This window comes from Myxocyprinus asiaticus, chromosome 44, assembly GCF_019703515.2.
Source record: "Myxocyprinus asiaticus isolate MX2 ecotype Aquarium Trade chromosome 44, UBuf_Myxa_2, whole genome shotgun sequence".
Taxonomy (NCBI): domain Eukaryota; kingdom Metazoa; phylum Chordata; class Actinopteri; order Cypriniformes; family Catostomidae; genus Myxocyprinus; species Myxocyprinus asiaticus.
Genome location: NC_059387.1, coordinates 17520747 through 17536133, shown reverse-complemented (window position 1 = coordinate 17536133; position 15387 = coordinate 17520747). Strand labels below are relative to the sequence as shown.

At 36.8% G+C, this 15387-nt stretch overlaps 1 protein-coding gene across 1 annotated transcript in view; it reads left to right on the top strand.

Annotated features, from left to right (window-relative positions):
- rttn (rotatin) overlaps positions 1–15387 on the top strand; it is a 59875-nt gene that overhangs the window by 22412 nt on the left and 22076 nt on the right. The window contains exons 19-27 of the mRNA XM_051686926.1: positions 3261–3360; positions 3830–3918; positions 7788–7905; positions 8716–8812; positions 9976–10041; positions 10422–10613; positions 11515–11754; positions 13341–13485; positions 14541–14713. Of these exons, the coding sequence (XP_051542886.1) occupies positions 3261–3360; positions 3830–3918; positions 7788–7905; positions 8716–8812; positions 9976–10041; positions 10422–10613; positions 11515–11754; positions 13341–13485; positions 14541–14713 (1220 nt within the window). The remainder of the gene's footprint in view (positions 1–3260; positions 3361–3829; positions 3919–7787; positions 7906–8715; positions 8813–9975; positions 10042–10421; positions 10614–11514; positions 11755–13340; positions 13486–14540; positions 14714–15387) is intronic.

Genomic DNA, 15387 nt, shown 5'->3' with positions numbered 1-15387 from the left:
TATTATTCTGACATTTCACATTCTTAAAATAAAGTAGTGATCCTAACTGACCTCAGACAGGGAATTTTTTCTGAAATTAAATGTCAGGAATTGTGAAAAACTGAGTTTAAATGTATTTGGCTAATGTGTATGTAAACTTCTGACTTAAAGTGTATATATACACCAATCAGCCACAACATTAAAACCTCCTGCCTAATATTGTGTCGGTCCCCCTCGTGCCACCACAACAGCACCATCCCGCATCTCAGAATAGCATTAAAGATTCTATTCTTCTCACTAAAATTATACTGTGCGGTTATCTGATTTACCGTAGACTTTGTCAGTTCATACCATTCTCTGTTGACCTCTCTCATCAACAAGGCATTTCCGTCCACAGAACTGCCGCTCACTGGATGCTTTTTGTTTTTGGCACAATTCGGTGTAAATTCTAGAGACTGTTGTATGTGAAAATCCCAGGAGATCAGCAGTTACAGAAATACTCAAACCAGCCCATCTGGCACCAACAATCATGTCACGGTTCAAATCACTGAGATCACATTTTTCCCCCATTCTGATGGTTAATGTGAACATTAACTGAAGCTCCTGACCTGTATCTGCATGATTTTATGCACTGCACTGCTGCCACATGATTGGCCGAGTAGATAATTGCATGGATGATTGTTGGTGCTAGACAGGCTGGTTTGAGTATTTCTGTAACTGCTGATCTCCTGGGATTTTCACTCACAACAAGGGCTGGCCCCTAATAGTCGACCCAACGTTAGTCGATGAGAAGAGTCTTGGTCGACCAAGTTTTGATTGGTCGGTTGTTCGCAGAAAATAAAACTTCACAGGAAACCGACGAACACTGGTATTACCGCTGGTTGGACACTAGGTGGTACTATGGGGTAATTTTCGTTAAGCAGGGTTAGGGTTAAGCCTACACAATAAAGCAAGACATCTTGATTTCAAACTTTGAACTTCATTTTTTATTTATTTTAACTAAAAATTAAAATGAAACTGGAAAAAAATTAAGTGCAATTAAAATGTGTGTTCAACTTTTTGAAAGATGGCTTTTCAACAGTTGTGAAGGGCAACATCTCTCTGGCGAAGAAACTACTTCATCTGTGCATTCTCTACCGCATTTCTCTCTATAAATTAACAAAATGTTCAGACAGTTTCCTTGCTGGTTTTTCTGGCACATTCAGGATCATCACCACTTTTGCTGGTGTCGCTGCTGCTCGTTTTGTGCTTGTGCTGGTAAAATTAATATTTTAAAGGCTCATTATTACGGTTTAGTATTTCTCTGTAATATAGAACAGTGTTAGCAATGTTACTTATAACATTCTTTCTCAGCCCTGGAACTCAAACCATTTTCTGATGCCCCCCCAAAATATATATATTTAAGTAATTAAATTAATATCATAGACGTGTGACTAGTCGACTAATAGCTTAAACTAACGACTACTAGTCGACTAGGAAAATCTTTGGTCGGGGGCAGCCCTACTCACAACAGTTTCTAGAATTTACTCTGAATGTTCCTCAAAACAAAAAACATCCAGTCAGCAGCAGTTCTGTGGACGGAAATGCCTTGTTGATGAGAGAAGTCAACAGAGAATGGCCAGACTGGTTCGAACTGGCAAAGTATAAGGTAAACCGCTCTGTACAATTATGCTGAGAAGAATAGCATCTCAGAATGCTAATCTGAGATTCGGGTTGGCGCTGTTTTGGCAGCACGAGGGGGACCTACACAATATAAGGCAGGTGGTTTTAATGTTGTGGCTGATTGGTGTATACTGTGTATATATATATATTAATTAAGGAATGGTTGACGACGGACCGTTGAATTATTTAAAAATAATGCACGTCGACGCTGTGGTAATTTGGCCACGACGTGCAGCGGAGTCAATTATTCTGCTTGTACCATGGTTACCACACCTTCAAGACATTTTCTGATTTTTCTCCCTAAAATGCTCTTGTGAGTGGAACTACTTTCTTCTGCCACGGATTCAGAGTCTTGCTATGATACAGCCCAAGCCTTCGTTGCTAGTTCGAAAATGTCACTTTAGGACTAGCAACAAAGGATTGCGAGGCTTGCACTACTTTACTGGAGTAACAAGGTAGTGCATTTGTGCATGTTTGTTTGTATGTGAGTTTGTGTTTGAGTGATCGAAAGGGAGAAACTCATAAACTGAGAGAGATCGCATGTGCGATTACATTTACGCAGCTCTTGTCAGAAGTAACATTGCTTCAAAATCGCCAAGATGTAAGTTTAGGCACACTTCTCAGTAGTAACGAGTGTCACCATTTTGTATATAGTTTTCTGTTGAAAACCTTAATTGTTTTCAACCCCACTGAGATTCTGGTGTGCACTGACATAACGGCTCTGTTTTTCGCTCGTGAGTAAGTGTGTGCGTAATGCTTTTGTGTGTGTGTGTGTGTGTGTGTGTGTGTGTGTGTATGAGAGAGAGAGAGAGAGAGTGTGTGTGAGAGTGAAAGAGAGGGGGAGCTGGAGCGCAAAGGTGCTTTCCACAGATATTTTAGATAATATAGAAACTGATTTATTGATCAATTTGCAGGGTGCGTTTACGTGTGTGTGTGTGTGTGCTGGCGTGCGTGTGCGTGCGTATGTGTGTCAATGTCAGCGTGTGTGAGTGTGGGTGAGACGACTGCAAATGAGAGAGATGGGGGGGAGGGGCATGAGTGTGTTTTTCAACCGAAATTGAAATAAATTTGAGATATAGACATTGTTTTTCATTCTTATCCGATGTACTTTACCAGTGTCTTTGTATTAATTGGTTATTTTGCTGTGGTAGCCTGTACGGCTCCATGAAATAACTGAAATAATTTGACGTAGTGAGAAGGAACCGTTATGCTGTCAAGACCTGGAACTACTTCATAGCCGTGCGTTTACTGGAAAATAATTGCACACCTTAGAAGGTCTGTCAACCAATCAGAATCAAGCATTCAACCGACCTTATTGTTATTTTAGGGGCTTTCGCAGCAAATATTTACATACAGTATTAATTGCGATTCATTTGATAAATTAATCGCCATACCATGTAATTAATTCAATTTTTTTTTATTATTATCGATTGGCAGCCCTAATAGTAATTGGTAGTTAATGGTAAAGAATATGATAATTTTTATGTTTTTAATTTCTAGTGTGCAGTATAGAGATTTGGTGGTAATTACCATATGATTTGTGCTGTTCTGTTGTCAGTTCTGTAGGTATCGTAAAAACCCTGTTCTCTTTCTGTATGGGCTTTGTTCTCTTTAAAAAGGTGGAGTCTGTAAATAAGCTGTACAATATTCTCACATCGGAAACGGTGGATATAGTTTTGCGAAGATCTTCAGCTGAACAGTTGGCTGTCGTTCTGCAGGGTGAGCCATCCATCCATCCATCCATCCATACATCCATACATCCATACATCCATCCATACATACATACATAACAGGGGGGTTAATGAGATAAAGTGAGCAGTATTTAGCTTGTCATGTGATCTCAAAATTGCAGCCCTCATGCAGCAGCCCAGCTTCATGTAAAATGAATCATCTTTTATTAGGCTATTGATATGACTGGATTCTTCATCTGGAGTGCACATGATTTAAAACATATTTGTTTAAAGGAATATTAATCTAAAAATAAAAAAATAAAAACAATTTAATGAGGAAAACATAACTGAGTGTATTTTTTTTTTTTATCTTTGAAATGTAAATTGATTTAAAACTTTAAAGACTTTATATCAAAATCTTCTATCATCTGTTTCAAATAAGAGAAGAAAACAGTGTTGTCTGCAAATGTTCAAAACAAAGGCATTCTTGATATATATTTCATTATATTTTTTTATAGATCCATCAATGCACTCTGTGCTGAAGGCCTTGGGTCTACCAGACACGCTCATATCTTTCATCACGGAGAGTGTCAACAACAATGTGGTGGTAAACCTCATTTTCTTTCTCTTCATTAGACTCTTATCATGAAGGAATTAGTTGAAGCTTGAGTTAATGGTGTCAGTCAAGTGAGTGAGTCTGTCCTAATTCATGTCTGTTGCATGATCAGTACATCCCTAGGCCGAAAGATGCCAGCTTTGTAGAGTAGTCTGCCCTGCTAATATGGCAAATTAGAGAGAATTATATGCTGAAATTTCTGCCAATTACACCACGAGCTGAATCCGATACATCGCCTCCAATTGCTATGCCTTGTTAGTGCTGTTGCCGTCAATTATGACATTGTTTTGCCTGTTTGTTATGACCATTTGGCTTTGATGCTGTCTAAGTTTTGTGGTGCATTAGTTTCACTCTGAATATTATGACTGCAGTTACAATAGTGTTGACTGTGTAAACACTTCTAGACTCAGTTTTGATAGCTTGTTATGCAGCTCTGCACTTGCAGTGCGGTAATACTGGCATAACACCTCTCTAAACAACTTTGCAGTGAAGTAGCTTTTTACAGATGTGTGGTTACACAGCGTCAAAATTCTTCAGATTATTACTAAGACTCCAATTTAGTTGCCTTTAATTATTTTACTTTTAAGTATTTATTCAGTAGGGGAAACTGAGGGCATTTGTAAAATTGTTCGTAAATTTTCTTTCATAACTCTCAGGCTACTATGAATCTTCCTGCCATCTTTTGGTATAAGAAACACATGTGTGTCCCACCAGTAATAGTACTAGGGGTGGGAGAAAAATATCGATTCTCTGATGCATTGTGATTTTTTTTTTTCTTTTCTTCAACGATTCTGAATCGATTCTCAAACATTTAGAATAGATTCTGAGTTCAATTTAAATGTGTGGCAGAGACAGCGTGAGATACTAGAAACAAATGGTAAGACGCGCATATACTAAATCTAAGCACACACTACAGAACTGATCGTAGACCGAATGCATCAACTACACAACCGTTGTCCCCGACTGAAACTACGATCCTGAAATTTATTCACAAACTCAAGCACAAAGCAATAGCATAGTTTATTCACAATAAAATGCCAACAAACAACACGAAAGATGGGCTCACACTCGTTATTGCACTATGATAATGAAAATAATGATGAGAGCGCTTCGGGAGACATTGGTGATGTTTCTATTTTCTACTTATTTTTGGTCTCCTGCTTCTCAATAACTTTCTCTCCTCTAGCACACTCTATTTCTTTGGCTATTGCTCATTGCCGGTCTCTCGCTCATTGGGACATACAAGGTGCTTGATAGATTTCTTGAGCAGCAACCCTGGTATTTGCGTCACTGTACTATCAGCTGTGGTGTGGAAAGGAGAAGCTGACATCTGCACTCTCACTGAAGCAGATATCTCAAGTAGCCCTCCTGGAACCGATAGTTGTGGTTATAGTTATAGGCTAGGGATTGATTAATTCTATATTAATAATTTAATACTATTTAATAATGAGTGTATTGATTAAAAAAAAAAAAAAGAATTGGAGGGCAAGATGCATTGTGATGGATCGAGAATTGTTTTGTAATCGGATTGTTATCCTTTGAATCATAATCGAATTGTCAGGGGCTAGTGAAGATTTACACCTCGAAATAGTACCATTGCATTTTTTGCGTAGACAAACATACATTTGAATTTAAACAATTGCCGCCGTTATTGGGGAGTACGTTATAGTTGTTGGGGGCACTGAGTATATCTATAAATTGTAATTTATACTAACCAATGCATCTTAAATAAAAGCACACCTTTTAATATAATTACCGTAATACATCTGATAGGGGTGGGCGATATGACCAAAATCTTATTTAAGCAATATCGTGTGTGTGTGAGAGAGAGAGAGAGAGATGGAGCGTGTGCGATCACCTGTTACCGCTCCCAAGCAGAGATGCTGTCAGCTTTCTGAAGATCAGCTTTCTCGGTGGAAAAATAGCTGTCCAAGAGGGGGTATTTCTCCCTATTTTGCGGTAGCTGGTGCACATAAGTCTTTCACTATAGAAACTGCAATCTTCTCCGCCATTTTAAACAGCACGTCCTCTCCAATGTGGAAAGTCCGGTAAGAGGTAAGCGTCTTGAGTTGTGTAATTAATCAGTCTGTTGTGTCTCAGCTGTGATGAGCCGTAATGCTGAAGTTGTTCATTTAATGCTGTTTAAAGCTATTTCCTAGCTTTAGTAGTGTAGTAGTAATACAAGCAATCACGTAGAGCTGTTGTATGTAAACACTGGCTGACGCGGATTCACTTCACGTCAAATAACTGGCTCATATTGCACACAAAAATGATCTTTTGCCACCACCTGCTGGCTAACATATGTAATGTCAAAAAAAAAAAAACATGTAAAAAGAGACACATACAGTAGCTCTTAACACATATGCACTGATCTTACACTTTAGTTTAGAATTGCACGAACATAAGCGGAGTGAAACATACAGTGAAGCGTCTGAGTGCTGATGGTGTGAGACCATCAGTGCTCATGGAACGTATATCATCCAATCAGATTCGAGGACCGGAACTAACTGTTGTATATATCAAGATATCACTGATTTTATGTCATGATAACGATATATATATAGTTTCATTTTTCGAAAAAATAAAAAATAAATACAAATTGGTTTATAAATTAAATAAATATATTGTAATGCCTAGTTTGGAAAAATCCAGTCATTTAATTAAATACTTTATATTTGAAAACTACTACTTATTTTCTCTTTATTTTGAACTTGACAAATATAGTCAGAGTAAAATAATAATAATAATAATAATAATAATAATAATAAATTGGTGGTAATCAAAAAGTGGTAATCAACCTTACCATATTGCTAAATTTTACATTTCAATCTGATGTTGTTGACTAGTATTATTATAATAAAACTTTCCTCAAGAAACTTGACATCTGAAAGCAATGCAAAAAAAGGAAATAAATCATGAGTAAAAAATATCCTTCCTATCTTTGATAAAATTCACTTCATTAAGCTCTTTAAATCCTCTCTGTAGACAATATTTGAATATCTGAAAGCAAAGCCGGTTTGTTTTCTAATATCTAACATCATTCCAGCTGAATTTTATTAACGGTGACGAGGTGCAGTTTAAAAAAACCTTCATGACTGATGACACGTAATTGTTGGCACATGACACATTGTTTTAGCTGTTTTCCACATCAGTGTTGGTTAGAATATCAGGTTCTCTTGCCGTTTGAGATGTTTGACTTCCTCCATAGCGCTTTAAGGTTAAAAACTCAAAACTTAGTAGAATTCAAATGGGTCACGCAAGTTTTGAAATTTCTACCGGTTGCCAAATTTCTACCGGTTTATCATGTTTACCGGTATATCGCCCACCCCTAACATCTGAATAGTTTTCATCTTTCAGGAATAATTTTAATAATGGATTATGATATTTCAAAGACTTGAGTCAGTTATACAAGTTTTATTCCTTACCTTGTTACAGTTTCCCCCAACCTCTCAACTACAAAAAACATTGTATGGTAGCACAGTGTAAACATCTGTCATTCATGCTAACTTTTAACTGACAACCTAGAGATAAAATGGATATTAAGTTATAAATAGACTTTTAAAATGAAAGGCATCTAATGCTTTAGACAGCAGAAGAAAAATACAGGACAAAAAAAAAATGTTATACCCCAAAACCAGATTTTTGTAAAAAAAAAAACAATAGTGATACACTTCTTTTTCTCAATTTTTTCAACTTTACTAAACATATGCTAAAAAGGGTAATCTTTCTAAATCTGTTTTAATCATTATAAATTGAAGAAGTTTAGTCTGTTACAATTGGGGCACAGTGCCCTGTATCTGATCTGAAGGGATGTTATGACTGTAGAAGGTGTTGCATTTGGGTTTGTATGCATTATGTAGGGCATGGATTGCTTGTTGGAGCCAAGTGTTTGCATGCTGAGGAAACTGGTGTTTGCCGACCCCTCCCTGCGTCACAGTCTGGCCCTGCAGACGTCTCTTCTCATCACGCTGCTAAAAGGTACGACCCGGCTGTCCCAATTTTATTAAATCAGCTAATCTGGTAGTCGATTCACAGATGCATCGTGATTCTTTCCCAAATTGTTCAGGATCCACAAAATCCTAATTTTACATGAATTATTATACTGTAAATTGCTTATTATAAAGCATATGCAGGAGTCAGAACTAAACATTACAAGCACGGATAAGTAATATGCAGTTTTGTCAAATCGAATTTTGAGGTGCCTAAAGCTTCCCACCCCTAGTTATATACATAGTTGTTTTATGTTTTATTTCCATTTTTACTTCCTTTTAACTGAAAATGCACAGCTTTTTAAATTACATTCTTCTTCCAGTTCTGTAGAATGATGCACAAATGGCAAATGTATTTTTTATGCTTGTCCCTCTTGAAGCATTCAGACATTTATAAGCATTTCCAATTGAGAGCTCCCTGATATGCTGTCTGTGAATGTTTTGTTCTTTGTGATCATCTGGAGTATCCTAATATACAGTAAAATTCTTTTTTTTTTGTTTTTTTTTTTGGCTCCACTCAATTTTTCTTTTAGTTTTCTAGTTTTGTTCTACTTTCAAATCTATAATGGATAAGTATAATGTAATGAATGTTATTGTGCCTTTTATAGTTTTTGTTTTCATGGTTTATTCCACTGGTCCCAAGATGTGGAAATTTTAACTATTGCGTTTAAACTATCATGGTTTTAATGAAGTAAACATATAATATTCACAATTTGAATGATTTGCTGCGATAACATATTTAAATAATTGTGGCCTGGCTCAGGAAACTAATTTTTTGTTGTTGTTGTTTTCATTTAAGCATCTCTCTTAATAAAGGAGAACAAGGGTGATGTGAGCGAGGCTGCTGCATTGATGTGCATGCTACTGTTTGATGAAATAGCACGCATGGATGTTTGGTAATTTTTTGTTGTTGTATGAACTCACTGTATATTAGGGCTGTCACGATTATGAAATTTGGCTGACGATTAATTGTCAAACAAATAATTGTGATTATCACGAATAATTGTCTGTTTTAGGGCTATGAAGTTTAAGTCTTTTTAGGGCTTTCATGATTAATTATCATATACTGTAAATTATCATTCTTCTTAAGGTGCATTTGTGCGTCATACACCTTAAGAAGTAATTTTACATATTTAACTTAAAATATATCAATGAAAAAATAAAGTAGGGATATGATTTCCTTGTAAGGCTTTAAAAACTTATGAATGACATGAAAATGGTTTTAAAAATCAAAATATTTCTTAATACTTTAAATATGTCTCTTTTTGTTCAACATTTTTGTACATTTTACATTTACACTGTTGCTGTTGGAACTTTTTAAATAAAAAAATAGATATTTTTATGTATTTTATTATTTTGTACTATATTATATTATGCTATAGTAAAATATTTCTGTCCTAATTTCTTCATTTTCACTAATTATTTTAATGCTCCTTGATTAAACCCACGAGCCCTTATTTCCCATGAAGCAAAACCTTTGAGATTTAATTTCATTATTTTATCACTCCACAGAATAAGAGTGCGTCGTCTCCTCTGTGTCACTGCGTGTCATTAACACTGTGTGCTATGACCAGGAATATTTGCCATTAGATGACTGTTTAAAGTGAAGCTGGAGCACTTTGCATTCACTATCAAAGTTTATATTTCTTCGTTTGTATTTTCGGCACACGCATCAGAGCGCTTGAGAAGTGCTTCATGCACTCTTCCGGACAGGAGCTGCTTGACATCTGTGGTGCAGCTCAATGACGCTTGGAGTTCAACTGGTTATTGAATGAAATGCAAATGTTCTGTTGATGGCATTGATAATATTCACTTAAAATTCCCTTATTTGGGCATTAAAATGTAATTGGAATTTGAAGTGTACAGTAATCACGGTTATCTCAAATAACCAGATCAGATGATTATTTAAAAATCGTGACAGGCCTACTGTTTATATATATAAACTATATAGTTCCCTTAATTCATGGCATCTGTTTTGTTATCAGAAATTTAAATTACAACTTGCTCTTGATAATCACACTTGAGTTGTGTGGTTCTTGTATCTTTGTTTCCCGATCAGGACTGACAAAGCTAGCTCAGATACAGGCTTGTCTCCTTTCTCACTGCCTGCCTCTGTTATACGAAGGTGCGTCACATACATTACAACATTTTTACTGTGCATTAAAAAAAACGCCAACTTAACTGACCTATAAACTGACTTTCATACATGTCAAAAGTGGTGATTTAAATGAAAAATCTGTCATTTACTCAAACTTATGTTGTTCCAAATCCGTAAGACATTCTTTCTCCGTGGAACACAAAATGAGAAATGTTGAAGAATGTACTGGTCACTCTTTTCCATTTAACAAAAGGGGGTCTTGGTTTTCAAGCTCCAAAATGACAAAATAACAAGGGTGATGGGCTTAGTACATGAGTACATGACAGAATTTCCATTTTTATTATTACTTTAAATATTATTTGCATATGAAACTGTCTTATATTTTCTTACCCAAACTCTTCTCAAAGGTATAATCTGCCATTTCAAGCTCCTGCACACCACACAGTGAGCCCATACTGTTCAGTTCTCCCTCCATACTCGGATCTGCTAAATCTGAAGCCTGCCTGGGAAGCACTGCAGATCACGTGGAACAGAGCATGGTATTCTGGGACAGATGGACTGTTAGAGCATCTAAGGGGCTTTAGGAGTGATGTACCAGAGTAAGTTAATTTACTCATGTGTATTTGTGTTTTTGAAGTGGAGAGTATTTTCAGGGGATTTGAAAATTTCACTTGATTTAATTTTGTAGTGCTTTTATTGATTTGTTTTGGTTAGCCTTTATTTATTAGCATACAAATTGTATTGAGCACCGGGAGTTTTAGGCAGTAAATCTGGTTCATCTTAAGAGTTAAGATAGGTTGCTCTCATTGTTTCAGTGTTTGGAAACTTTAACAGCACATGATTGCGGTTTAGGACATTAGTCTTTTTAAATACACTTCTGCTGCTGTTTTGTTACCAAGTTTAAAATGAATACAGACTCACTGGCCGTAAACCTGTCTGGCTTCCTTAATGCTCAGTTAAGTTTTGTTGTGCATCTGTTCATGCAATAAAAAAGAAAATAAAAAAAAGAATAAATAAATAGTAAGAGTAATTGATGGGTGTAGAGAACCAGTACTGAATAAGCCATTTTTATAACAAGGCATTATTTAAAAATGCACTGTTCCAGCTGCACTGGTGGAAGAATAAAGACAAAATAAAGATGAACCAAATGTCATGTGGTACCACAAAATAGTACATAGACAATAATTAGATGACACATCTTTTTATTGCGTTGTCGTTGCTGGTTGCAGGCAACAACAACAAAAAAATTTGACCAATGTAGTCCAAGTTATGAATTAATTACTGCCGATATAAGCCGATTCCATTTAATAAATTGATCCAAAAAAAAAAGGGTGGTTTATTTGTACCTATGGCTTTTGAGACTTAAATCAGTGTTATTACTGATTTAATCTGACAACGTGTTGTTAAAGATACACATTCAGAACAGAGTTTTGTTGAAATGATTTGTATTTGTAAAAAATAAAACAAGTTACCAAACCCCTATATCCCTCTCACCCTAAGGTTTCATAGTGATCTGGTGCTGTCCGAAACTCAGGCTGTGGTGTTACGGTTAAGCAACATCAGATCTGGTTTACAGGACTGCATTCATGCAGTCCGTGACGCGAGCTCCCACAGCGCTGTGACCTTTGCTGTGACTAGAATGCACCTGTACCTCCTCGTTGACAGACTGGCCCTCAAACCCACCGCTCAGAGCAGCAAAAGCATCCTGCAAACCCTTAGCTGGCACTCTGCTGTTGAAAGGTATGTACGCCTATGATCTATAGATTTGTTTGGTTTCATAACCTCAGATATGTGATTTGTGATCACCAGGCATGACTTTGCATGAGTTTGATGGATTATGCTTGCATATTACAACGCTGAACAATAAATGAGCTGACAGATTCCTGACACAGAGCGGAACAATGTTTTATCTTTGGCAAAAAATAGAGCTCAGAGATGGCACTGTTACTACTGGAAACTAAATACAGTACTTTTTTTTTTTTAAACGACTGTACATCACCAGTTTCCCTGCTCCTTTATTAAGACTGGCCGATATATCACATATTCACGATTTATTTGTGAGGATTTTGTTGACAATTTAAAATTAAGCAACAATGTTAATATTGCATTGATTTCAACGCGCTTTGTATTTGACTGTAAAAAAGAGCGAGATGACTAATTTTGCAATTCTTGACGGAGATGTCAGATGTTTTAAACTTCATTTGATTTAAAGCTTTGCTTGGAATTACTTTCATTAGCTGAGAAATATAGACAAAATAACTGGTGATATGGTGTCTAAGATCAAGTAACTTACATTTGAGCTTCTTGTTATGTTGGCTTGACAAAGCCAACATACTGTTATTCTCCAAACTTTGTTTAGGGTTTTTTCAAAATCCCTAAACCGAGACCAAAATTTATTGTAGAACTTTCAGGCTACATCCACCAAACATGACAAAGACCTTCAGTCTGTTCTAGAATAGTGTGCAATGCTTTTGACGGAATGTTCAAATGGGCCAGTGGAATACTTGTTAATTCAAATTCCAACTGTCAAAAATTCAAATGTAAACAAACCCACAAAAGGCCTTTAATGTGCTTTAAGTTACTATTTCTCTCTCTCTCTCTCTCTCTCTCTCTCTCTCTCTCTCTCTCTCTCTCTCTCTCTCTCTCTCTCTCTCTCTCTCTCTGTCTCGCGCTATCTACCTATCTATCTTATGGCTTATCTGACTGTATGACACAGTCTGTTTGACTATCTAGCTAGCTGGCTGTTTGTCTTACTGTAATGTCTATTTATCCACTAAATTTTAAACTTTTAAAATTAGCTTTTAAAACTGCGCCTGCTGGTACACTATATGTAGAGACCTTATTAGCAGTTGTTCCCATGGGCCGTGATATGTTGGCACGTCCGCCATATTGGAAAGGTCAAGAGCCGTCCGTCAACACATGAAAGTAAATTGACAGTCTGCAACAGTCAATATTTTAGATGATATAAAAATTCCAGACACAATATCGGGGGTGTTGATCTATCTCTCTTGGCAACCCCCCATCCCCCCCCCCCCCACCAGTCGCTGGGCCCCTGAAAGCCATCCCTTTTTCCCGCCTCGGGAAAAATCACACTTGTAATTGTGCTGTTTTGCAGTCTTGGCTTGTGTGATATATCGTAATTAACTAGATGTTTGTGGTATTTTAAGTCTTACATTAAACATTTTATATCTACTTTGAATCTCTGATTGAAAGATCAATCATGCATACATTTTGAGATAATATGCCAAATATCCTTAAATGGCTGAAAAATAATGCTAATTGTTATTAACCATATCGCTCAGCCCAATGCTTTTTTCACCTGATAGATTCCTCTTGGTGCGTCCAGCTTGCCGTGAAGACGAGAGGCTTTTGGTGGACATTGTGTCATTCCTCAACACCTTCTTCAAGCAAAATCAATCTGAATCAGACCACCAGGACCTGAAATGGTTCTTAGAACTGCTTCTAAACAAGGTATTTTGAAAACACCAGAGCCATATACCACAACCATCAGAACCTGTTATATAGTAGATGAGTGCCTGCATTTCTCTGAGATTACTTTGCAGGCCTCTTAAAACAATAAATCCATCTCATCCTTGGTAATTGAATTAGCCCCCCACCCCAAATGGACACCGTGTGGTGTATTTATTAAGAGTCACTGAAATAAATCACACTGCAGAGCAATAGAAATGCATTATTATCGTATTACCGCTTGTAACGGAGAGCTGTTCATCAATTGTCTTTTTTTAAATGTTGTAATTCCTCGACAGAGACTTGGTTTTTGTTTCTCTCTTGGGGATTAATGGCTTTATTACCTAAAAGTTTCAGCTAGAGTTTCCTCCTACCCTACCTCGCATTAATGTGTACTGTATGTATGCAAACAAACCTGCCTTGATGGTTGGATTTGATGAAACGCCTGGTGGGGGAGGTGGTGAATTGTAGAGCAAATCCACAGTAGCTGGAGTGTTTCTCAAACATCTGTGCTGTCTAATCAAAATGCTGGCACAATAGTTTTTTTTTTTTTTCCACTGCTTGCTAATGCAAACATCACCATTGTTGCTCGCACTTTTTATTATTCTTATCCCCAAACTTCAGTGTGTAACTCGTTCCGCCATTTGTGAATAATACCTTAAAACGTGATATTTATTGAGGAGAGGTGTTTAAGCAACAACCCAGATATGCATAGTTTCTACCCAGCACCACCCGAGCAACCACCCAGAACACCTTAGCAATGCCCTAGCAAACACCCCAACAGGAAAGCACCACCCTTATATTGTTCCAAAATGTATAATTATAGTTTGTAGGTACAAATCTAATTTGCAGGTAGATTATATGCTAGATTGTGATTTATAGTGTTTTGCTGAGTGAAGAATATGTAATTAAGCTGCTATTTTTTGTAGTTTTTCCTGAGGCAGTGTGGTTGGTGGGATCGAATTTTGTTCAACTTATTGTGGGAGGTATCTGGTAGCTGTAAATTGACAGATCACATTGTGAAGTAACTGTGTGTGTGTGTGTGTGTGTGTTTGTAGGAATCACACACGCTGCTGAACTTGTTGCTGAGTGGTGAGTCACAAACATACACAAAGATCAAATCGCAGGAGGTGGCCGAAGAGCTCCAAGCCCACCTCAGTCACCGAATTCAAAGAGAACTGACAGGCCTCTTCAACACTTTGCTTCTACGACTGACACACACTTCTGACAGGTAACACACACACTCACAGTAGTGGATGACACATAAATGCAGGATAATGACTCACTAACTCAGGGACTTTGAATGACTAACTTTCACACACGCACACACACACAATGACTCATTGACTCATTTAGCAACAGACTCACACTTACTGATTCACTCATCTTGCAGCCATATAACACATGCAGTCAAGCATCAGCCAGTTCTATCTATAGAACATGCCCACACACACTGTGCCACCTGAGTATTCCTTGGCCCTGTTTCATGTTTAAAGACTATAGAATTGAAAAAAAAATTCCCATCTTTACTAACTCTTTTTGCTAGGGATGCACTGCTATAAAAATTCTGTCCTATACCGATAAGCCAGTAATTATTGACACATTATGGACAATAACCTATAAATGTCAAATATTTTAGATTTATGCTATTTTTGAGGGTTTTACAAGAGAGATATATATAAAAATGAACTCTTATCATTATGCCTAGTATAGTTTAGACACACATGTGAAATGTCAAATAAATAAGTCAAATAATCTTAATTCACAACAGAAATAAGTTTTTACATTTCAAAGAAACATAAGGTTGTGTAAATTGTTTTAGGTAATAAACTTAGCTCATTTTATGCATAAGCACGTGCAGCTCTAACATCGAAAAAAGGGAAAAAGCTATTTATGTTTGCTATA